Source organism: Phyllostomus hastatus, unplaced genomic scaffold, assembly GCF_019186645.2.
Source record: "Phyllostomus hastatus isolate PE091 unplaced genomic scaffold, TTU_PhHast_1.1 phas_scaffold_78, whole genome shotgun sequence".
In the NCBI taxonomy this organism is placed as follows: domain Eukaryota; kingdom Metazoa; phylum Chordata; class Mammalia; order Chiroptera; family Phyllostomidae; genus Phyllostomus; species Phyllostomus hastatus.
The window spans coordinates 59,408,148-59,434,313 of NW_025334041.1; the positions used below are offsets into that span (position 1 = coordinate 59,408,148).

Here is a 26,166-nt window from a genome sequence, read left to right on the forward strand (position 1 = left end):
CACTATTAAAGGGAAGGAGGACAATATTATCATTGGCCATTTACCACTTGTACCACTTTGCATTATTCAAACTTTATCTTTCTCTGGGAACAAATACATTTCTTTACTCCCACCAAGATTTCTCAGATTTCTCTCCTGTTAAGTACCCAAACAGAAATCCTTGGAAATCCCAAAAGAAAAGCAACAAAGGCAAAAATTATTCTCCAAATCAGTTTATACTTTTCATCAAAACCAACTCCTTGAAATACATATAAACATAAAATAAACAATGTTACATCTATTATGTAACATAAAATCTTTTTTCTTATCAATAAAAGTTTTAGCATGTAATATATTTTTAAGAATAAAGATCTATTTTTTTCATGTCCTATTCAATTAAATCACCTTAATTATTAGCACTGCTTTCTATGAAATGAATATTTTCAGAAATTTGGGTATATCTGGTATTTAAGTCAAAAAATTTTTGTCTATCTTTTAGTGTCATGAGGGCTTCTTGTCCCACTGAGAGGCAGAAGTTGATAGTGCTTTTGGTATTCTTGTATTCTAACAATACCTGGATGAGCTGCAAGAAGGAAATGCTTAAAAGCAAAAGGTAAAAAGAAAAAGTAACAACATTTCCTGCCACAGGACTCACTATTTGAATTATTCTACCATACCCTCACCCCTACCTTGGGAATCTTGTGGATTTATTTCTACCACAGATCCTAATTTATTAGGGGGAATGCTCAGGGTGTGATGAGGCCTTCATGGAAGGGTGTGATGAGGCCTTCAGGGATGGTGCAAGAGAGGAAGGCCATGGGGAGTGGGAGCACATGGGCTCTCCTTAGGAAAAGGAATGGGGGTCTGCCTGCTGCTGTTTGTGAGGCACTGATTGCAAAACAACACTCTCCCATTAGAGATGTGGAAGACTCGGTTGTGAAAATCAAGAGGCAGACTGTGAAATATCCATGGCTTTCCATGTGGCTATAGTACTCAGACTCTGACTGCTTTCCAGATGGATACCAATCCTTCATCCTCATCTGTTCTGAGCTGACATAACTGGGTCAAATTCTCACATAGACCCTACCTCCACCATCTATCAAATATACTAGTAGATAAGGAGGGGAAAATATGTGAAAACAATCATTGATTAAATTGACACTTGATTGTATAGTAATGGATTTGAGAGGTTCACAGATTCCAGTATGAGTTGAAGTACCAGCTCTCAGATAAGTCTTCCTATCAGAGGAATAAGGGATAAATGCCATCCTTCCCTTAGCTCTGAGGGTACTCAGAAGGTTGGCAAATCCTTGTACATGATTACTTTAAAAAACCAATGGAGATATATTTTCTTAGTCAATTTCCATCCATAAGTCCCAAACAAGCTAATATATTTTGACAAAAGTGTACACAAGATAACCCCGAAAGAAAGGTTTATGAAAGTACATTTCTCATCCTTTTAATAACACCATCACCACCCATTTCAAAGATATTTTTCATTTCTCAAAAAAAATTTTCTTCACCTGTACTCTATAGCTGAAGAATCACTTATTTTTTAATAATTTTACTATGTTTTAATCCTTGAGTTACATGACCTAAATACCATTATAACTTTTTACTTCATTCTTAAACACACCTTGGCATCTTACTATTTTGAACATAGCTAGAATATAGAAGAGCAACAGATAGCTATGGTTTTTAGAATCCTGACTTCAGTTCTTCCTGCAGATGCAGGCAGCAGTAATTGTTCAAAGATTGAGATTAACACAGATGTGCAGTTGAATGGGGCATTAACTTGTGGCAGATGAATGGAGACGGGGCACAGAGGGTTATGCGTTTTTGTTGATGATGAGTGCAATGCTGAATAATGAATGTGATGAAAATTAAATGAGCATAACTTTTTGGCATTATTGCTAATTCAGCAGGCATTCACCAATACAAGCATGTTTAATTAATCCCTAATGCACGTTACCTTGGATTATCTGACATTAGCCTGCTTGTAATGCTTTGTTGTATAGTCAATAAAGTACTTAACATCTTCTCTATTGTTTCCACCAGTTAAATATATAGCCATGTGCCTCTTAACTATTAGGGGTATGTTCTGAGAAATTTGTCATTAGGAGATTTCATCCTTATGTGAACCTCATAAAGTGCACTTACACAAATCTAGATAGTATAGCCTACCACACAAGTAGGTTGTATGGCATAGTGAATTGCTCCTGGGCTACAAGACTGTATAGGATGTTACTGTGCAAAACAACATGAGATTAAATCAAGTATGAGGATGATGTAATCAAGAGGTACTGTATGAAGTTGCAGCCAGTGTGACATAGCATGTTGTCATATAGCAAACTTTGTTTTATAAGTAGAAAGAGTACATTCTAAAATAATGATGAAAAATGTAATATAGTAGGCACATCAACCAGTAACATTTATTATCATTATCCAGTATTATGTCCTATACATAATGCATGTGCTATGCTTTTATATGACTGGCAGTGCAGTGGTCTGAACACCAGCATCACCACAAACATGTGAGTAATGTGTTGTGCTATGAAGTCACTAGGTGACAGTAAATTTTCAGCTCCATTATAATCTTATGGAACCACTGTTGTATATGTGATCCATTATTGATGAAAATGTCATTATGTGGCACATGATTATAGGTCAAACCCCATTATTATTAACTTAAGAATTGCTAGGGAATTGGGTAGAAAATGTTATGGAAAGATGTTCAGATTATGAGCTTTTGTTGTAGAAATAATAACAATGACTAGTAGTTGTTAATACTTACTATGCTCTACAAACTTTATGTTCTAAGAATAATGATTAATTTAGTTAAACTTCATAATGGCCCTATGGGATTAGATATTAATATTACCATTTTGTAAATAAGGAGACTGAGGACCAGATAAATTAACTAACTTTCCCAAGGTTCTCAGCTAGTAAGTGAAGAATGTGGAGTTTAAACACAGGAAGTTGTGTACCAGAACTGCCCAGTTATTTCCCCAAATGATCAGACTTGAAGATATTTTTCATTTATTCCCAACTCAATGATTTTAGAATTAAAACACATGGAAGTACCTTTGGAGAGAGAGGAGGTGTTAGAAAAGGATAGTGTCAGAAGATATATGGAGGTTTGAATCCCTGCTCTGCCCATTATTGCAAGGTGACCTTGGGAACATTACTCAATCCCTTAGGAACTTCAGTTATGCTATCTGTGAAATGGAGCAATGGTAACACCATCTTGCTGGGTTGCTGAAATAATGCCTTTAAATGCCCAGAACAGGGACCCCATCACTGTCTGTTCTCTACCCACTTCCAAATATGCCCCAAAAAGTAAATGTTTTTCCCAATTACCTTGGTGACTAAGGGACATCTCAAATTCTCTACAGCCCTAGCTCTTGTTCCAGCCTGTAAATAGGTAGATCTGCACTGTTGCAGCTAAATGCCCAGCACAAATGCTTGCCCTGTTAAGGCTCCACAGAATGTTTCAGAGTGTTCTCAGTTGAGCTTCCCACTGTCCAGCCCTTGTAGTGTTGTGTTGCAAGGATGGGATATATTCTCCAGAAGGTCAGGGAACAAGGAAAAACATTCTCCTGGGTACAGATTATCCAACTGGTCCCTTCTTCAGATTCAATGGGGCTTCCTCTCTGTTGAGAGCCCTGAAACATCTGCTGGTGAGTGGTGACTCAACTGCCTCTGAGGAGGCCAATTTCCTCCCATTTCCATCCCCCTGCCATTGAGTCCCTGATTAGGAAGGTCAGTATTTAATTATTTCAAGCTTCATCGGTCTTGTCAGCTTCATACACATACTCATAGAAGAGGTGAGTTTCTTGTTTACAGACAAATGTCTGAATCTACTGCACCAAGGTCATTGAAGGTAGCTGGATATCTGAATTAACTACTGCAAGGTAATACCAAATATGGACAGAGAATTAGTAAAATTGGGAGATGCATTTCCTTTGCTCCTGATTTTATTATTTTTGAGCATGGTGTCTTTTTAGACCAGTAGTGCTTGTGTAGGTTCTCTGCACTCTACAGAACTTGGAAAGAGGATTTGATGAGGAAGGAGAGGTCCCTGGAAGGTTCTTGTTATTTTGAGGACTGTAGGGCATGAACACTTTCAGGCTGTGACTCATCCCATGGCCATGACCACTATTAGCCCAGGTCAAGGGCAACACCCTGCCTTTAATGGTCTCCTGTTGGGAACTGCCCTGCCTGGTTTCAGAAGCTGTAACCCTCCATGGCTAAGGCTGAGTGAGAGACTTTGGAACCCTAAGCCACTAAGGAGACAAAACTAATCTCCCTGGCAGGGGCACCCCCTCTGCCCCCTTTACTTCACCCTGCTTGGCCCCGAGTGGATGACTGGCTGGCCAAGGGCAGGTAAGATTCCTCAAAGGAGGGATGACCCAAGACAGACATGGCCATGAAGGGGCCCTCAGGGAAGGACTTGGGGGGGCTATAGAAAAAGGGGGTGATGGAACCTTGCCCCTTGGCTTTGACATAGCCTGAGTCCTCATTCTGTCTGCAAGAAGCCTCCTAATCTCTTGGCTGCCTTACTACCCCTGCCCAACTTAAGCCTGAAACAATGCCAGAGGTAGGTGCAGCCCTGTGCTGAAAGGGCAGGTTCCCCAGGATGATCAGGCCTAAGAAAGAATGCATAAAATCCTGTGAAACTTGCTTTGCTAATACCCTCAAATTAAATGATAAGGGTCCAAGCATGAAATGAGTTTATTTCCCCAAAGTTTTATGGCCCTTTAGCTATCTGATCCTGACTCAAAATAAGCCCTCATAGTTCTTTGAATGTTATCTATTGTTTGATCCTTACTGCCTGACAATGATTGATGAGCTTTATGCATAAGCCCTGTATTCCTATGCAAATAAACCCAATAAAAGCCCTTTGAGGAACAGGCTCCTGGCCCTTCTCCTTTGAGGGATCTGCCACCTTTCCTCCCCAAGCAGATCATGTCTTGGTAGACTTATTCTCATTCCTGGCAGATGGGGGGTGGGGTGGCTCTGCATATGGAGCTCCCCCCCCCCCCCCCGCCACAGTCTCCTACTAAGCACCTCTCATCTACTCAAAAAGGGAACTCATGGGTGCTGGAGAGATGCTATGTAAACTGGCTAAACTTCCACACATAGATATGGAAGTTTCAGAAATTACCACCAAGGCAATTTTTGTCAAGATTTTGTAAACCTGCCACTCCCTCCAGTCAGTGGAGGTGTTTCAGTTGTTTACTGTGTCGATCTTGGCATTCAAGGACCTATCTCTGATGTCTGAAACATGTGTTTTACTCTTCTTGGATCACCTTAATGTTGTGGAATAAGAATAGACTTGAGATCAGGCAGGCAAGGGGTCCAATCTCTATTTCATAATTTACTTACTGTATGACTTTGTGCAAGTCATTTAACTTCTCTGAGCCTCAGTTTTCTTATCCATGTCATGAAAATAATCAGAATAGATGCTATGTAGTATTGTATGGCTTCATGATAATGTATATAAAGGGCATATAGTAGGTGTTGGATAAATAGCAGTCCTTAATTTTATATCTTTTAATATGTATCCCAATTCCATATTTTCAAAATCCTTTCTATTCAGATTGTTCGCTGTTTCCTTTCTTTGAATGCTAGAGGCACTTTCAATGCATACCACTCAGTATAGTGGCTAGTGGCCATCTATTTCTTAGTTAAGCTAACCATGTCAAGGAAGGTCTGGGAGGGCAAGACCCAGGCCAGCCACATATTCCTCACCTCTAATCATTCCAGTGCATATTAATGAACCCCAAACTGAGCTGAGCAGTGACCAACAGATACACTATTATTATCATGCCTGGCAAAATCACTTAAAGCAAGGATCATTCTAGAATCCTGTGTCATTGATTGGACAATGTGTTCTTTATAGGTTTATTAACCACCTGGTAGTTTTTAAGCCCTTGAAAAAACTGACCAGGAGTTGGGGCCCTAGTGTCTACCTTATTGCCTGTGGCAGTGTCCACCAGGGGACCCAGGACCCTGAAGACCAAGCTTCCCACAACCACAGGACACTGGTTCTGGCTCAGGGGTTTCAGCATCACCCAGGCTGGGTCCACACTTGGGCTTTCACACTCCTGAGATGATGAAGGCTCTGGAGGGTGGCAAGGTGACTGGTCTGGGCTGGACAGCAGACTGTCATCTGGTAGCATCTCCATGATATTTCCCACATTTTCTTTATCCTCCTCCTCTTCTATGTGTGACTGCAGTATATGAATCACATATTCCAAAAGCAGTAAATGAAGCAGATGCCAGGACCCTACATTTAAATAACAACCCAAAATGAATAATTATATAAACAAAAACAGATCAATGTGAAACTTAATTTTTTGAGGCTTTTAAGTACTGTGTACTAGACCCTCACTCCTATAGCTGATTCTGAGGGGTTCTAGGCAGAGTCCATCACCCATGTGGCTGACATTCCATATCCAGAGAACCCCAGCAAGGTGACTTTTGTACAGAAAGAACAGAAAGCTAAATAGCCTGAGCCATGAAAGGAAACTTAAAACTCATCTGGTTTGAGATGGATTAAATCCTACAGAAATTCTCAGAGCAGGGGACTTGCACCCTCAGCCTCCCATGGGTGGCATGCAGGGAAGCAAAGGAGAGGGTGGAGGAAGGTGCAGGCAGAGTACAGAGGGGTCCCACTGCCATTTGTGATGCTGCAAATGAAGCCCTTTCCCCTGCTTCAGTCTGTGTAGCTGCAACTTTTGATGAGCGAAGTGGGTGAAGGAAGGAGGCTGGTGCTCAGCATAGAGAGACATCCTCTCTCGTGGGCCTGTCACTGGGGAGATTGTGTAGGGGAGACAGTAGGGCAAGCTGACTCAGCTGACTGCTTTAAATCCTAAGGCCTTTGGCCTTCCAGGAAAAAAAAAGGATAATTAATGTTCAGATGAGAAGCAGAGGAGATCTGACCTATTATAATTGTTAAAAGACAAATTTTTAATTAAGGTAAAACCACAAATCTTATACAAATATAAAATGAGCATGAATGAATGCAGGAACTAGAAAGCTGTTGCAACTGGTTCAGTGAAGAATTCAAAGTATCAACATAGACAGTAGAGAATGCTGGCATTAATTTACAAATAGTTGCAAAAGGGATTCATCCTTGGGGTGGTAATCACTGCATCCACTTGATACCACCAGCAAGCATTTCTGGGGAGGACTACCATTTGCATTACTATCAGTTTCATACAAGGTACAGAGTTGTAAAATAACTTAAAGATAATGCCAGGTGGAGACAACTCAGAAGGGGTGCCCAACCATTTTGTCCACTTCAAAGACTTTTGTCTATTCCACAGCCCTTTACGATGTATATTCATTGATGGATCTATGGTGAAAGATGCTGGTTTGGTGGGATGGCATGATCTGGTATGGAATGAGCCTAACAACTCCTGGCCTGTTTAAACTTGGAAACTATGGTCCAAGTGATGAGAAAAAACAGCTGGTGTTAATACTTTGACTTCATATGGAGGTCTAGAGAAGGTAGTCAGGGAAAAACAACAACTACAGGACAATTTTTTCCCCGTGATTGCATGTGAATATACTTTTATCACTTTAGTATGGAAGACCATTAGCATAAAGCAGAGCCAATTTGGACATCATTAGAGGGGAGAACCTCATTACAAATGATTGTCACCAATAGGGCAGCTTACAGCAACAACTCCTGAAAGAGCTCCATGGTGTTTGCAAAGCTGACCTAGAGTAGGACTTGTCTTTTCTTCCTATTCCACTTGCCTACTGTGACCACCTGCCTACTATGAGGGCACCAAGCAGCACCCCCTGGAGCAGGGCTCCTCACCCTGCTTAGTGTGTAAGCATGGTGAGAAGACTTTGCTTGTCTTTCCCCTGCTCTATGTCCAGTGCCCAGGAAGGTGACTAGGACCTTTCAGGGCCACAGTAAGTATCTGTTGAGATGAATAATCCTTTCCATGAGGCTGTGGTGAACTTCCTAGAACTCTGCTATGCTGCATCGGAGCCATGGTGGTGACAAATGTGACCTTCCCTGACAGGTAAAGACCATCTATTTGACCAGAAAGTTTGTGAAATGAATACTACTTTAGATTTTCCACTGTACATTGGTGACTTTATCAATTGTTATTACTGCAAGTTAAATATGAGTGCCCCCAAGAACCCATTTTTTAATTTTCAAATGATTTTATTTTGATTATTCTTCAAGTACAATTTTCTATCTTTTACTCCCATCCAGGCTCACCCACCCAGCCCTCCTCACCTCCCTCCCATTTCCACCCACCCCTAGTTTTTGTCCACATAACCTTTATACTTGGTCCTGTAAACCCTCTCCCTTTTCCCCTGAAATTCCCCTGAAATTCCCTCCCCTCTCCCCTCTGAACACTGTCAGACTGTTCTCTATTTTAGTGTCTTTGGTTATATTTTGCTTGTTTCTTTGTTTTGTTATTTAGGTTCCTGTTAAAGGTGAGATTATATGGTATTTGTCTGTCACTGCTTGGCTTATTGCACTTAGCATAATGCTTTCCAGTTCCATCCATGCTGTCACAAAGGGTAGGAGTTCCTTCTTTCTGCTGCATAGAATTCCATTGTGTGAATGTACCATAGCTTTTTGATCCATTCATTTATTGATGGGCACCTAGGTTGCTTCCAACACTTGGCTACTATAAATTGCACTGCTATGAACATTGGGGTGCATAGGTTCTTTTGGATTGGTGTTTCAGGGTTCTTAGGATATAATCCTAGCAGTGGAATTGCTGCGTCAAAAGGCAGATCGTTTTTAGTTTTCTGAGGAAGTTCCATACTGTTTTTCATAGTGGTTGCACCAGTCTGCAATCCCACCAACAGTGCACTAGGGCTCCCTTTACTCCACAACCTCTCCAACACTTGTTGTTTGTTGCTTTGTTTATGATGGCCATTCTTACTGGTGTGAAGTGGTATCTCATTGTGGTTTTAATTAGCATCTCTCTGATAGCTAGCAATCAGAGCATCTTTTCATGTGTCCCTGGATCCTCTGTATGTACTCCTTGGAGAAGTGTCTGTTCAAGTCTTTTGACCATTTTTTAATTGGGTTGCTGCTAAAATCTTTTCCACTAAGATCAGGAACAAGACAAGGTTGTCCACTTTCACCACCTAGTCTATTTAATAATATAGTATTGGAAGTTTTAGTCACAGCAACCAGACAAGAAAAGGAAATAAAAGCATCCAAATTGGAAAGGAGGAAACACAACTGTCATTGTTTACAGATGACATGATAGTGTATATAGAAAATCCTGTAGACTCCACCAAAAAACTACTCGACCTAATAAACAAATTTGGCAAAACAGCAGGATACAAAACCAATATTCAGGAATTGAAGGCATTTTTTATACCAACAATGAAACAGAAGAAGCAGAAATCAAGAAAAAATACCATTTGATATAGCAAAAAGAAAAATAAAACACCTAGGAAAAAATCTAACCAAGAAGGTAAAAGACCTGTATGCGGAAAACTACACAACACTGAAGAAAGAAATCAAGAAAGACACAAACAAATGGAAACATATACTGTGTTAATGGATTGGAAGAATTAACATCATCAAAATGTCCATACTACCCAAAGCAATTTACAGATTCAATGCAATACCTATTAAAGTGCCAGTGGCATATTTCACAGACATAGAATAAACACTTCAAAAATTTATATGGAACCATAAACGACCCCAAATATTTGCTGCAATTTTGAGATAGAAAAGCAAAGTAGGAGGGATCACAATACCTAATACCAAACTGTATTACAAGGCCACTGTAATCAAAACAGCCTGGTACTGGCACAAAAACAGGTACATGACAAATGGAACAGAACAGAGAGCCCAGAAATAAACCCAAGTCTCTATGGTCAATTAATATTTGACAAAGGGGCTGCAACAGAAAATGGGGTAACAATAGTGTCTTCAACAAATGGTGTTGGGAGGACTGGACAGCTACATGCAAAAAAAATGAAACTCGAGCACCAACTTACACCATACACAAAAATAAATTTAAGGTGGATAAAAGATATCAATATAAGCCATGACACTATTCAAGTCCTAGAGGAGAACATAGGCAGGAAAATGTCAGATATTTCATGAAGCAACATTTTTACTGATATGTCCCCTAGAGCAAGGGACATAAAGAATAAACAAATGGGATCTTATCAAAATAAAAAGCTTCTGAATGGCTAAAGGAAACAGTATTAAAATAAAAAGAGAACCAACTGTATGGGAAAACACATTTGCCAGTGATACCTCAGACAAGTGTTTAATCTCCAAAATATATGAAGAACTTACCTTTTTTTTTTAGACCTCACTTATCTCCCTTGGTGCTTTTCTCAAAATGTCCCAAAGCACATAATTCAAAAACAAGGGCATGGTTCCTGTGCATCCAACAATGAGGAATGGGAAAGTAAAGAGTGGTTCAACTGTTTGCTGGACTCTTGTGTTGCCATTTTTTTTAATGTTGTTATAGCCCTGGCCAGGTGGCTCAGTTGGTTGGAGCACCATCCTGTTCACCAAAAGGTTGTAGGTTCGATCACTGCTCAGGATGTGTAAGGGAAACAGCCAAACAATGTTTCTCTCTCTCCCTTCCTATCTCGCTAAAAAAATCAATAAACATTCCCGCAAGTGAGGGTTAAAATAAGTTTTTTATGGTTTTATGTGTCTATGTTGTATTTTACATGAAAAGGTTAAAATAAGACTGGATTCTACATAAAAATATGAAAAGTTATTATGCTATAATAACATTTTAAGGTACAAGTGATTTGCATTCTCTGACTTACCAAAACTGTGTGTCTATTGCAGTCATGTCTTTGCTCATGGTGGTGGGAAGGAAATTCCATATTAGCTGGAAGCTGGCAGCCAACTTGAGGAACTCCTCTTTGCTTCTGCTTGGCTATTACATTTTTGACAAAATGAAGATGAGCACGTTTTCAAATGCATACATTTGTCAGGTACAGACATGTTTTAGTGGAGAAATGAGAAGAGGAAGAAGAACTGATAAGGTGAGAAGAGAGGCAGTGGTACACCAACCGTTTTCTGGTCTTGATCCATTTTGTCTAGAGATGAGTCCAGGGCAGAATGATGTAATTTATCTGAGGACCAGAAGTTCCCAACTTTGTGTCCAGCAGAACCAAGGCCATCTGACAACTCCAATGACACTTAACTGAGCACCCATGGGATGCTTCTACATGCAGACAAAGAGACTCTCCATGTACATTGAGAGTAGCCTTGGGCCTCACTTTAAGTGAATTACAACCAATGGAGTCATATGAATTTCACATGCATATGTTGGAAAGGCTCCCTAAGACTCATCATATGCATGTGGTCTGTCTACTTGCTCAAACCAAGTCCCTGAAGAAGAGATGGAGAGACTGGATAGACATGAGGACATGCCCTTTCTCATATTTCCTTGTCTTCCCTTCTGCCCCAACTGAAACCCACTCAATGTACAGAAGGATTGTCCTAGGCTTTGGGTACATGGGAATTCTCTTTAATAGCAACATCCCACATGACTTCTGATCACCTAAGCTAGTGTTTCTGATCACCTGAAATGGAGCTCCTGGAAGGAACCATGCATTCAATAAACACAAATACACTTTCTTTTTTTTTATTTTAATCATTGTTCAAATACAGTTTTCTCCTTTTTACTCCCAATCCAGTCCTCCCTCCCACCCCTCCCCACTTCCCTTCCATTACTACCCTCCCCTTAGTTTATGACCATGTGTCCTTTAAGTTTGTTCCTTTGAACCCTTCCCACTGTTCCCTTAAATTCCCTCTACTCTCTTCTGTGGGCACTGTCAGCCTGGCCTCTATTTCAGTGTCTTTGGTTATATTTTCCTTGTTTGTTTTGTTATTTAGGTTCCTGTTAAAGGTGAGATCATATGGTATTTGTCTTTCACTGCCTGGCTTGTTTCACTTAGCATGTTTTCCAGCTCCATCCATGCTGTTGCAAAGGGTAGGAGCTCCTTCTTTCTTTCTGCTGCATAGAATTCCATTATGTAAATGTACCATAGTTTTTTGATCCATTCATTTACTGATGGGCATCTTGGTTGCTTCCAGCATCTAGCTATTGTAAATTGTGCTGCTGTGAACATTGGGATGCATAGGTTCTTTTGAATTGGTGTTTTAGTATTCTTAGGATATACACTTTCTAAAAGCATTGAGAGCAGAAGCTCTGGTGGTTGGTGCTCTCTGCAATAATGTTTATATGTAAACCACAAACAATGAGCATTACTCTGCTCACCACTAGTGTGGTACTTCAGGGTCTTACATTTAGAAATTCTCCTGGACCCACCTACATGAGAATGGGGAGAATAGAGCACATGACACCACTGAACATTTCTTTTGCTAGCACGCTGTCAGGTGTGAACAACTGAAGCCATTAGTCATCTCTGACAAGCCCAAGTTTACATTTTTGGTTCCACTTAATGAAGTTTGTGACCCAGTGTCCCCCTGCAGTCTTTGTTAATGAACCCAGTTATATTTCTGCCCCTTCTCCTTGACTGGAAAAACAGGGATACAGACAAAGCCAGGTGGGGAGGAAAGGGGAAAGAAAGAAATATGACTGAGACTTAAAGGATAAAACCCCCAAAGTCCAGTTCCTTGTGCCACACCTCCACCTGTTTGCTCTGCTCCACAGAAGTCCTGTTCTTCCCTAAAGAGGTACTGCAGTGTTTCATATGCTCACTGTGCCCATGTTGTTCTCTTATGAATATTGTCTTTTTATGTTATTTTCATCTTACTGATGTGGACTCTGTCCAGTGGGGTCCATATGTTGTGGATGCAATGAACAAATTCACACAGACTACCAAAGGCCTGCGGAGAAAAAGGGATGGCGCGGCCACTCTCTCAAGGGGAGAGAGCCTCGACCCCTGCCTTGACAAGCTTTTATCGGCTTTCTAATAGCATACATCAAAGAAGGTTCTCATTCATTATACTCAGTTTGCTTTAGGTAATTACTTTTTACAGATAACAAAAGAAAGGATTTACTGATTACTTCCTAGAGATTAACAAGGAAAAAATATTGCAAATGCAAGGGAATGCTAACAGTAATTGTTCTGGTTACACTCTGTCCTTGGGAGAATTAGCACAGACTTCAGGAAGTTACTTTAAAGATATGCAGTAAGCATTTGCTGCTTCAACTCAGGGTGAGGGAGTTTTAGCAACAGCAAGTCTCAAAGCAGCCTAAGTATAATGCAGGCCTGGTTTCCCACAGGAGAGCCAATCCATGCCTATGGTCTTTCCAAGAGGGCTGGGCTACATTTGCCATTGTCAGGCAGATTGGTTCCCTATATTTCTCTCCTTGTTTTTAGTTAGGACTGCTATAGATCCCACAAAGCTTGCTACTTGCTGGTCTCTTGCATAACCCTGGGAAAATAATTTGCAAATGCATTGAAGTATACAAAACATTATTAGAATCAGTAAACAACTGGTGACTCCAAAGGCCCACATTCTCAGGTTAAGTCCATCAAACTGATTGTTTGGATTTAGCCATCGAGATTATCACGGAGGGTTTGAAAACCCTCCTGCTTGGTCAAGCACTGAATGTTCTGCAACTGCTGATGCATCTCTATCTGCAGTTTATCAAGTTATCCCTTTAAATTGACAGAAAAAGTCCCTCTGAGGTGATGTTGAATATTGGCTCCAGAAGTGCTGGCTGGAGTTCCATTGGAGTTGGGTGATGCACAGCCTGGAGAATCCAGAGTCAGCTGTTGGAAGGTCACTAATGCATCCTGGTGCTTGACAATCCACTCAAGTGCTGATTCAACTGCAAAAAGGCACATCAGGATCTCTTGATCAATCTGGGCCTGTTGGATCATTTCTAAGGTGGTATTGTTTAAGAGAACATCAACAGTATGAGCAGTTTGAACTGAGTCAACTGAGGGTGGCAGTTGCCATGGCAGCAGTAGCTGCAACAACTATAGCAGAAAAAATGAATGCAATTAGAGTGCTGACAAACCATTGGATTCTTAAGGAGGATAGCACGTTGTTAAGTGCTATTATGCCCTTGGGTTCCTCCCATTCTCTGGTTACATCAACTGGCACCCATACTTGAGTTTGTCTTCTAACTATATAAACTGTAGTGAGGTTTAGCTAAGTAATATTGAGATGGGTAAGGCAGCTGGCATATATGGAGCCCACAAGGACATGCAGAGAATAAATTTTTGCCAATTCATTATAAAAGACCTGGGCTGTCCCTGGGGTTGCAAAAAACAGGTAGGGGTGAGAGGTACAAACTGTGACCCAATCTTGTTCTGGAGGATCAACCTGGTAGCAACATCCCAAAACACCTTCAGGGTCACAACCAATTTTTATATACAGATGCTTTCTAGTAATAAAAGGCAAGCCCATTTTCCAAGAGTTATAATGCCACGGGCTAGTGTGGTTAGGTGAAACAATTCTGATAATAGGTGCCCTGGTGCTGGGCCCCTCCCACCACATATTATCATATAGTTGTTGAGGCTGAGCTGGAACTACTGTTGTGTCAGGCTTAGCTAATATTCTCCAGTTAGCTCCCCAATTCTCTATTACAAAAGGACTTTTGGGGAGAAAAGCAATGGCGGCATTCAGTCCTTGGCATAAAGACCAGAAGAGAGAGTCTTTATGGCTAGTGTCTAATGTACAAGGAGGAACTGGAGTAGGATTGAAAGTATGGTAAACCCCCGTGTGGGTACATAGGTTAACTGTGGCTAACACCAAAAGCTAAATAGTAATTATTGCATTGCTCTTTGTTTGCAGCATAAAGTTGCTCTTTTAAAGGAAAGCACAAAGTGAAGAAGGACAAAAAAAAACAAACTGGTAAATGTTCAGCAACATAAACAGTATTTTTTGGTGGTGGTAACCAGTGATTGTTTTCTTCTAGTGGGCCATCAGAGAACATCCACACTCCTCTGGTCCATACTCACTGTGCCCATGTTGTTTTCTTGTGAATATTGTCTTTTTACGTTATTTTCATCTTACTTCCCTTTTCATCCTAATTTAAATTTTACCTCCTTCATCAAGGCCTTTCATAACTGCCTCAGCCTGCAGAAGACAAGCCTCAAGGGTGGGAGGCCCCTGGCTACCTTGTTTTGGTCTAAACTTTTAATGCACAGCCCCAGCTCCCCATCCACCCACCCACTATGGGCTCACTGGGTCAAGGGTGCTGTGGCTTTCTCTGATGGCATTTTCAGCTCTGAAAGTGCTGATGCATATGGTGGTGATGATTGACTCAAAGAACCCTGTTGAAGTAACTCCCAAGTGGCATATTGACCAGAAGGACCAAATCCACACACATTCAATACTAATTTGTCTTTGATTTTGTAATATCCAGCTTGATGCTTTACCTGGATGTTTCTGCAAAATACCCAGACAAGTACTATTCTCTCCAAACAGAGAAAACCCCTCCTTCTCCTATACACTCTTGCTTGGTGCACACATACACTCAGCCATGGTCACCTGCACACATGCTCACTTACCCTCACCTGGCTCATTGCACACAAACAGGCTCATTGCACACATACACATCCAAACAACATATGCTCACCATGTGTGCTCACCTGCAAACACACACTTTCCTGATGTGCCAGCCTCTGACTCCTGCCTTGCTACAGGAGTGAGACACTACTTTTATTTCCTTAACACCCATACCAACCTTGACACATTTCTGGCCACAGAAAGTTATTTTTCATTCCACCAGGTCATGGGTACTCGGTGCTGTCATGTAGCTAGAATGATCAACAGTCACTTCCTCCCTTTGTAAAAAAAATATGGTTTTGCACCTAGAAGATGACTGTTTGGAGATTTGAAGACAGACAATTGAGGAATACATTGAGGTCTGTCGATGTCCCTAGAAAAGAAATTAAACTGCTTAAACTTGTAAAAACAAACAAACAAACAAACAAAAAGATTGCTAGCAACACAAAAGAGCTTCACAGTAGATATCTGTATTCCAGGTAACCCAAGGGACAACATTTGAACAATAGTTCAAAAGCACTCCCTCACAGTCATTTTGAATACAAAAGATGCATTCTAAGTCCAGATTTGTCACCTCTGTGGTCATCTCGTTCAAATTTATATGGACTTGCCTTCTGGGAACCACATCTGCCCCTTGTTGAAATGGAAAGAAATATTTCAAAATAATAACTACACCTTGTAATTAATTATACAGACCTGGCCTCAGATGAACTCATTGCATGATACAGGCATGACCTTGTCTATTCTTGTCATTTTCATTAAAGTGTAATTTATTAGTGTCTTTTAATTGATGGTGAACATCAAAACTGTTGAGGGATGTTCACAGCCTCATCTGGGGTTACAGACTCAGTACAGACATGCAGGGTGAAACCTGGCCATGTGTGACATAGGGACTTGAGTCCTCTACCTACATGGCCAGCACTGAGAGTACATGAACCAGCCTTTGGCCTTCTTTTTGTGTGCCTCTGGGTACCAAGAAGAGTGTAGAAAACCCAGTTGGTTGCCATGGTCCTGGCTGAGGCATGGCCATGGTTCATGTGATAGATCTTTCAGGTATACCTCAAGCATTTGCCTGCCATTTGTCAGCAGGGGCTACTAGCATGCTGGGTCCCTGCTGGCTCTCTTTCCTCTTGAAAGGTTACCCAAGGATGCCAACAGGCCCACAGGAGCCCTGGACAGGAAGGCAGGCCTCTTGGCAGGCCCCTTGGGGAGAGGTCTCCTGCTTTCCCGGGGCCCCCAGGGCTTGGGCTGGGGGCAATAACAGGGTTTGAGAAACCACATGAGATTTCTGTGGGAGCCAGTGGCTCAAAAAGGGGGCTCATTGGGCTCCTACTAACCAGCATTGTTCTCCATAGCTTTGAAGCATGTTGGCTTAGGTGTTCAGCCTTTAGTTGCCAGTTTGGTCAGTAGGGTAATATCTAGGGGAGTAACTGGGATTTGGGGTAACAATAGAAGCAGGGGGGATAATCAAGGGACAAGAGAATAGGGTGGGAGGGGAAGAGGTGGGAAGAGGCTGCTTACCAACAAGAATGGACCAATTTCAATATTTCAAGAACTGGTACAATCCTATCAAAGTCAGCCCTATTTCAAGATCCAAGAAATAGGACAGGATAATTTGTGGTGCTTGTGTGCCTTGCTGAATCTCTGTGTCATCAACTCATGAAATACTGAAGTGCTACCATGTGCCAGCACTATGTTGGGTAGACTAAGATGGTAAGACAAAGCTGACACCTGAAGGAGCTTACAAATGCTGGGGAGGCAGTTTATGCATAGTGAGTACACCAGGATGAGTTCAGGCCCACAAGGAAGAAGCTGCTAAGCTTCCTAGGGCATCCTGGAAAAGGCAGATAATGGGAGCATAGCCCCCAGAACACCTCTCAGCCACCCTCATACAAAAGCCTAGAGACTGGACCACAGTGTGGGAGAGGGGCATAAATGTGCAGCCTCTTGCCTCACAGCAATCCTGCTGTGTTGCCCAGAGTGAGAAGCTCCCCACCACCACCCCGTGCAGCTACACTGTTGGCCAGCTTGTGGTGCTCTCTGTGGAGGAGAGAGTTTTTTTGTTGAAAAAATAATCACAATTATCAGATAGTGAAGGGCAAGAATATCCACATGCCTCATATCACTTGTTTGTAAAATAATGAAATACAGTAAAAGCACCATGGTTTGTGTTGTTAAAAAAACACTTGCTGATTCTCACAGTAGTGCCAGCAGAGTCTGGCAGGGCAGAGAGCTAACTCAATCTAATTCAGACAGGAGAGAAGAGACATATTGAATCTGTGCATGTACAAGAATGATGCAGATTTTTTTCCTACAAGAGACACTCCAGGTTGATGTTCACAATTATCTGCCCCCTGAAGAAGCAGATAAATTACAATATCAAAGAGTAAATTGTGTTCTACTTCTATTAAGAAATCCTATGGAGCGCGGGCTGGGAACCAAAGTGTCCCAGGTTCGATTCCCAGCCAGGGTACATGCCTGGGTTGCAGGCCATAACCCCCAGCAACCACACATTGATGTTTCTCTCTCTCTCTCTCTCCCTCCCTTCCCTCTCTAAAAATAAATAAATAAAATCTTAAAAAAAAAAAAAGAAATCCTTAAATTAGTGCAGGTGATGTCACCTGCCCTCGATACATGCCACATACTCCATTCAACAAAGCAAGCAGAAGAGGGAAGGTTATATTTCATTTCCCAGCTCTCTGGGTCACCTGTGCTGTTCAGGTTCCTTGGCAGGGCTTCTGTAGAAACATTCATGATACCTTTCAGATTTGACTTCAGAAGGCTGACTCCTGTTATTTCTCAATACCATTCTCATAGTCTAAGTATAATGGGGAAGCATAATACTCAATTAAATCTTGTCATTTTACTTTTGCCTAATCCCCCTGGCCCTCCAAATTAACAAGATTTTTTTTTTCTGTTGAGAAAAGAAGTGGATTTGGGTATTGCCCATTAAAATGAAATCCTTAGTAACAATTAAAATGTTTGAAATTCACATATTCTAGAACTATAATGGGGTACAGCCAGGGCCCTCCAAACAAAGGATTTGAAATGGGGTCCAGAAGTTGGGGTGTCCAGGAAATATAGAAATATAGGCTATCCCCACCCCCACAAGCCTGGACTGGAGAATGGGACAAATGGAGCAGGGCCATTGACTGTTATTTTGCATATCAACAAGTCTAGCTAGGGAGATGGGCATAACTTTGACCCTTGAGTTAACTGGGAGGCAACTCCCCTTACAGTGTGTAAGTGACAGCTTAGAAATAGTTTGCTCCATGCCATGGGGCCACACCTGCCAGGACTAATATGGCAGCCAAGAAAAGCAGAGAATACTAGAGTGCTGGCAGATGTAGCCAATTGTGGGAGTCAGAAATGGGGTTATGGAGGAAGACTCATGCTGGGATTTAAACTTAGGCACAGCAGCCATACTGGTTCTAATCACACGATTTTGAGGGTGGAGAGGGAGCTCCCTTTACCACATGGCTTAGGAAGCAGGCTGCAAGATGTAGCAGCCATGGACAGCTATTTCTCTTAGTGGTTTGAAAGAATCCAGGAGAGATAATGCAGGACGTGGGACAATGAGAGACCTTGTGGAAAGAAAGGGGGTGAAAGGATTCTTGATGGTGAGCCATGAGAAGATGCCACATGGTTTTGAATTAAGAACTAGAGATCGTGGGAACATAGCTGATGGTGCTGGGGACCACGGAAAACCTGCCCAATTGAGCATGGATTACCGGGAAGAATTGGGAGAAGAGAGCTGCGGACTTCTGTTCTTTTTCTTCTGGAAGACAGTACTTCTGATTGGCATGTTCTGAGACTGGCCTGCCAGGGCAAAGGGGGGAAGGAAGGGCTGTGTGTGTTTGTGGGTGTTTTAAGGGACTTTGGGATTTTAACAGTGACATTCTGCCATTACTCTAAATCTCTGTAACTTTTAAGTAAATAAATAATTCCAAACTCTAGCATGAGAGCCATAATTCCTAACACCTGGCAGCAGGCAAAAAAATCCACAGTGACAGAGAGACCCCAGGGGAGGAGCCTTGTTTTGGTAACAGTATCTGCTCCTGCCTCCCCACCCACCACCCACCAGTCTATTTGGTAACAGAACTGCCTTTCTGAAAGCATCATTTAGAATGTTTCTGTTCATAGGCAGATGTGTGTAGGGCTCTCAGGACCTTTCAGCTCTTCCTCTACCTCCACTCCAGTCAATAAGCCTAAATTACCCTGAGAGGAAAACTGGGGGGACAGAGGGTCTGCAGGGAACATATGGCTCTAAAGAAGCAGCAGTACTTACTAATTCTGCAGGGTGGCTGTGTGGCTTCAGAAACTAACTATCCTCATCTCTTAGAAGGCTTGGACAATGAATTTAGCCCCTGAGGGCTGATTTTCTCAGCTGTCCAATGGGGACAATTCAGTCCCCTTACATTTTCAGAGCATATAGGTCACCCTTACACACTTAGAGCCACCTCCATTTTGCAGAAGAGAAAAGTGAGGGCACTTGCAGTTTGAAGTATACTTTTGCTAGTGGCAGGAAGTATAAAGGTACAATGTGGAGCAGGGCTGGCTCTAACTTGGGCTGGGGACTCAGTTGGATTGGGATGAAGGTGTTGCTCCAGGGCCACATCAGATGACCCAGTCAGGAATAGAACCGGTAAACAAAGGCCCTGCTGAGTTCCTCCCATGCTGGAACTGATTTGGAACAGGTTGACAGTCTCTAACTCTGTCCTAATCTAGTGTCCACAGGATTTCAGAACACATTCCTGAGTGGCCCACATGCCAGCATTTTGTAACCTTCTTCTCAGCTCTTCCCTATCTTCTAACACTGAAGTGACACAATCCACCCAGGAGAGAAAAGGTCGGAGTTGAGGAACTTGGCAGCCCAGACTTGCTGAGTCCATGGGGCCACATGCAGGGGCACAGCTCTGTCTGTCTGTCTTTGGCTCTGCTATGATGTCCTTTCATCTCTGACACTGGCTGCCCTGGTTGGCCCTTCCACAGGGTCTTCCTGCTCACCCCACTTTCTCTCTTAAACAGAGAGAGCAGGCAACAGGGCCCTTCTAAGGAGGGGAGGAGAAGGTGGGCTTCTTGCTGAATGCCTGGGGCCCACTAGAACCTGCGTAGCCAGTAGCCAGCAAGGATCTCTGACTGCCCTGTGGGTGCATGGTAACAGCCTCTCTGCTCTGATGGCATACTTGCAGCTTTTAGCTTTCACTTCAGAAAAGAGCTTTGTTCTCTCCTGTCTGGTTGACAAAAGCCTACCTTTGCCATGTTGGAAAGGTCTTTCTTCTTAGTCTTTTGACAAACACAGTAACTTCTGTAAGAGAAATACACATGACCATTATTGATACTATAGTGCCACATTCTCATGTAAGATGGCGTGAAGGACAAGGCATGTGCCTAGATGCCTTACACACAGGGAAGGCTGCATGCATCCTGCTTCCACTGTCTGCTAGCACTTTCTCAACTGGCAACTTTTCTAGATACTCCCCATCCATCCCAGAAAGACTAAGAAATCCCAGCCTCTGCCAAGCCTACTTAAAGGAGGTTAGGATTTTTACCTAGAAACCCTGAGTTCCCTGGACTTTCTCATTTCTACAGTGCCTTCTTCAGAAAATGACTGAAGGAAAGGATGAAAAGAGAAAGCATACAGAGAGAAGGGTGCTTTCTTCTTAAATATATCATTTATTCACATGACAAATATTTCTGAGAAACACTTGTACACATTTGCCCCATAAATATTCTGTGTGTTTGCTGAATTAGTAACAAGATGTGTCTGGTCAAGTCACTGGGGACCAGGGGAGACCCCAATCCAGGAGAAATCCTGATCCAGCCAGAGCCAGCACCTCCCCCCGCAAAGGGAAGGAGTTGCACAAAGCACTGGTTAAGAAGGGTTGAAGGCAGCCCAGGAATAAACTTGGATCTGAGATTTGATAGGCTTCCATGTCCCAAGGCAACTATAAACAAAGGCAGTGTGGTTGCACAAACCAAAATGCATTTCCTCAGTAGCTGAGCAGCTTGTGACACAGCTGGAGGAAGCTAGAACAGAGCCTGTGTAGGCTGTGGGGGCTGGATGCCCTATCCCTGTGAAGACACTCATGCCCTTGCACTGGCTGGGAAACTCTACCCATGTTGAGAAAATGGCAGTTAAGAGAGGAACAAAGACACTGGGGGGCTGACAAACATGGTGGACATTAGCACACATTGGTTGAAAAGCCAGATGCTCTGTCATGCATGGGTTTCTAGGCAAAGACTTCTTCAAATGGAACACATGGGGAAACTGCTTGTTCTTTGCCTTACATGGGTGGGAGTGCTTGTGGGACTGGCAGACACCAGGCCCACACAGTGCTTTTTGCCTCACAGGGCCAAGGCCAGCCCACAGAGGTGGAGTCCTGAGCTGGGATGTGCCTCACTGGGTGCCAAACCTTGAGATACTGTGACCATGTGTAGCACAGCACATGGGTCCTAGACTGCTTCCATTCTCTCACCCTGAGAGCAGCACAGATGCAAAAGCCAGGAAACATCCTTAGCCCCAGAGGTATGAGCAGCCTTGGTTACTGGGGCCTAACAGACTGAGACCCTAGCCCATTGGGCTGCATTGACCAGGAAGTATACCCCAGCCAGGTGCCCTGGCCCTGGGACGGTGAGAGAAGCTACATGAAGTGATGGGGATGGTGGTACCCACAAGTGTGCACACCAGGGAGAGAGAGCCTGAGGATGGAAACCTCTTTGTGTAGCCACCTTTGGCTCTAAAAGTATAGATTAAAAATGATGGGGAACTTCTGGGCATGGGTTTGGGTTTCAGTCTTTCTAGAAACAAGGGAATTTCTGTGTTTTGCAAACAAGGTTGGCTTTGGAGCAGGGATGCTCCCAGACCCCCCAAATTGGATACTGTGTTAATAAAAACCATTTTCCTTCTCCACCAGTCCTTGTGTTACACTTGTACATGGCAGCAGGTGGCAAGACCCTAGGCTATCTGGTTACAAATTGTTGGATGAAGTAGGGCAGCCTCCACCCTCAAGGGGCTCATGCTCCAAGAATGGGTCATCAGGTTTACTGGCTTACCAACCACAGGGAAAGTGCTTCCTGACACTGTGAGAGGTTCAGGGGAGGGACAGGCCTGTTTGGAAGATGGTCTCAGAGATGAATTCACTTAGAAGGTAACATTCAATCTGGGTTTGAATGTGTAAGTTAGGAGTTAGCCAGGGGAACAGGCATGGGAAAGGCAATCTGGGCACAGAGAGGGGCAGGAAAAGCCTTTTTGGAGACACCCTGTCTTGTGTTTCTGGGGAGACCAGTAGGGGGTCCCTTGGGGAATGGGGACCAGAGCCAAGCAGTGAATGATATTACCCAGTGAGAGAAGGAGAATAGGCCCTCCAGGCAGCAGGGGCCATGGAATATTTTTAATTGACCAAGTCACTGTTTTAAAATAATCATAGGGTCTAGAGATCCAAGAAGGCAGAGGAATAAGGGGAAGCTACACTAACCTCCTCCCAGGACCAATCTGGAATTGCAAGTAAATTGTAGAGAAATTGTCCTGAATAACCAACTGAATACTAGCTGGAGAGAAACCTTATCACCAAGGACAGACAGAAGAAACCACTTTACCACAATGAAACTGAAGGGAATGCAGAGGAGGTGAGAAAGGGCTGGCTGGGCTTTCATGGGCAACAGCTGAACTTCTGTAGGAACATTCCAGCAGCTGTGGGGTTACACCTAAGGAGTATAGGGTCTAAACCACAAGTTAGTCTTTCAAGCCTATATCACCAAAGCCAGAAAGGAACCTGGATAACATTTAGCTATGAAAAGCAGCAGGGTTTCTGTCTACCAGGGAGACAGATGGCTGGAGACTCAGAGAATTTCTTAAAGATGCAACACAAAAAGTTTCATTTGCAGCCACTTACCCTGAGCTCTGGGAGAGGGAGGGCAAAGTGTTCTAGAGATGTGTGAGGAGAGTCTAGGGTTGGTCACTCTGGGGAGAGAATTGAAAAAAAAAAAGCTCGCAGGATCCCTGTGCTGAGTCATTTCCCATACTGTAAGAGCCACCTTTCTCAGGCAGAACACTGCCCTCCAAGTGGCATCAGCTTGAGGAGAAGCAATAGCCCAACCCACAGGAATTGCTTTTTCTCCAACCCCTGTGGAGCTTAAGCTGTGCTGCTGATCACAAATTGAATAGTTTAACAACTGATCAGTTTAACAACTGATTAATTTTAGCAACTAAGGCAGAAAATACAAAGAATCTACCAAAATGGGGAGACAAATAAACAGACCCCAAATTAAAGAACAAGAGAATTTTCCAGAAGAACTAGATGAAAAGGAGGCAAGCAATTTATCAAATAATGAGTTTAGAGTAATGATTATAAGGATATTCAAAAGCATGAAAAAAGACACAAAAACATGAAAAAGAACCAATCAGAAATAAAGAATGCAATATCTGAAATAAATAATACACTGGAGGGAATAAATAGTAGGTTAGATAAAGCAAAAGATTGAATCAGTGATTTGGAAGACAAGGTAGAAAAACACCCAAGCAGAGTAGCAAAAAAAAAAAAAGAAAAAAAATGAGAATTTAAGAAACATTTTGAACAATGTGAATCATAACAATATCCACATCATGGGAATACCAGAAGGAGAAGAGAGTGAGCAAGGGATCAAGAACTTATTTGAGGAAATAATGACAGAAAACTTTACTAATCTGGTGAAGGAAAAAGACACACAAGCCCAGGAAGCTCAGAGGATTCCAAACAAGTTGGATCAAAGGAGGCACACACCGAGACATCATAATTAAAATGACAAGGTTTAAAGGCAAGGACAGAATCTTAAAGAAGCAAGAGAAAAGCAGGTAGTTATCTATAAGGCAGCACCAATTAGACTCTCATCTGATTATTCAACAGCAACATTTCAGGCCAGAAGGGAGTGGTGTGAAATATCTAAGGTGATGAAAAGCAAGGACTTACAACTAGGGTACTTTATCCAGGAAGGCTATCATTTAAAATTGAAGGAGAAATAAAAAGCTTCCTAAACAAGGAAAAAGCTAAAGGAGTATTTTACACCAAACCAGTACTGCAACAAACGTTAAAGAGCTTGCTTTAAGAAGAAAAAAAGAAAAAGAGGAAACAAACAAACAACAACAACAACAACAAAACAAAACAAAAGAAGCCCTGGCTGGCATAGCTCAGTGGATTGAGCACAGGCTGTGAACCAAAGTGTCGTAGGTTTGATTCTCAGTCAGGGTACATGCCTGGGTTGCAGACCATGACCCCCAGCAACCGCACATTGATGTTTCTCTCTCTCTCTCTCTTTCTCCCTCCCTTCACTCTCTAGAAATGAATAAATAAAGTTTTTAAAAACAAAAACAAAACAAAAGAAAATAGTCTAATGATAAAATGGCACTGAATACCTATCTATTAATAATCACCTTAAATGTAAATGGCTTAAATACTCCAACCAAAAGACAGAGTAGCTGAATGGATAAGGAAACAATAATACCCATATATATGCTTCCTTCAAAAGATCCATCTCAGATTGAAAGATACACACAGAGGAAAAGTAATGGGATGGAAAAAGATATTTCATGCAAATGCAAAGGAAAACAACACTGAGGTAACAGTATTTATATCCAACCAAATAGACTTTAAAATCAAGGTTTTAGTAAAAGACAAAGAAGGACACTACATCATAATAAAGGGAACAATCCAACTAGAGGATACAACCCTAGTAAACATTTATGCACCTAACATAGGAACACCTAAATATGTGAAGCAAATCTTGATGGACATAAAGAAGGAGATCGACAGAAATACAGTCATAGTCAGGGATTTTAACACCTTATTGACTTCAAAGGATAGACCTTCCAGACAGAAAATCAACAAGGAGACAGTGGCCTTAAGTGCCACAGTAGATCAAATGGATTTAATTGATCTCTTCAGAGCATTTCACACCAAAGCAGCACAATATACATACTTTCCAAGTGCACATGGAATATTTTCTAGGGTAGACCACATGTTAGGACACAAAATGAATCTCAATAAATTTAGAAAGACTGAAATCATATCAAGCATCTCCTCTGACCACATTGCTATGAAACTAGAAATCAATATTAGAAATCAAATTGAAAAATATGCAAATACATGGAGCTAAATAACATGTTATTAAACAATGAGTGGGTCAACAATGGGATAAAAGAAGAAATTAAAGATATTTGAAACAAATGAAATGGAGGACACAACAATCCAAAATCTGTGGGACACTGGGAAAGCAAGCCTAAGAGGGAAATTCATAGCATTACAGGCCTATCTCAGAAAAACAAAATGCTCAAATAAACAATCTAACTACACACTTAAAGTAATTTGAAAAAGAACAACGAACAAAGCCCAAAGTGAGTAGAAGGAAGGAAATAATAAAAATCAGAGCAGAAATAAATGAAATAGAGTCCAAAAAATGATACAGAAGATCAATGAATCCAAGAGATGGTTTTTTGAAAAGATAAACAAGATTGACAAACCTTTACCAGACTCATCAAGAAAAAAAGAGAAAGGACCCAAATAGAATCAGAAATGAAAGAGAAGAAATGACAACAGACACCAAAGAAATAAAAAGGATTGTAAGAAAATATTATGAACAACTACATGCCAACAAACTGGACAACTTGGATGAAATGGATAAATCCCTAGAAGTATACAATCATTCAAAAATAAATCGGAAAGAATAGAGAATATGAATAG

The 26,166-nt window shown here is 41.9% G+C and overlaps 1 protein-coding gene across 1 annotated transcript in view; it reads right to left on the minus strand.

Annotated features, from left to right (window-relative positions):
• Positions 1–385: 385 nt before the first annotated feature.
• The window catches only part of RFX8 (regulatory factor X8), a 98,547-nt gene continuing 72,766 nt past the window's right edge, over positions 386–26,166 (minus strand). The window contains 9 exon segments of the mRNA XM_045827266.1: positions 386–562; positions 5,955–6,271; positions 6,359–6,462; positions 10,777–10,889; positions 15,757–15,851; positions 18,133–18,239; positions 18,241–18,269; positions 20,705–20,721; positions 20,724–20,759. Of these exon segments, the coding sequence (XP_045683222.1) occupies positions 386–562; positions 5,955–6,271; positions 6,359–6,462; positions 10,777–10,889; positions 15,757–15,851; positions 18,133–18,239; positions 18,241–18,269; positions 20,705–20,721; positions 20,724–20,759 (995 nt within the window).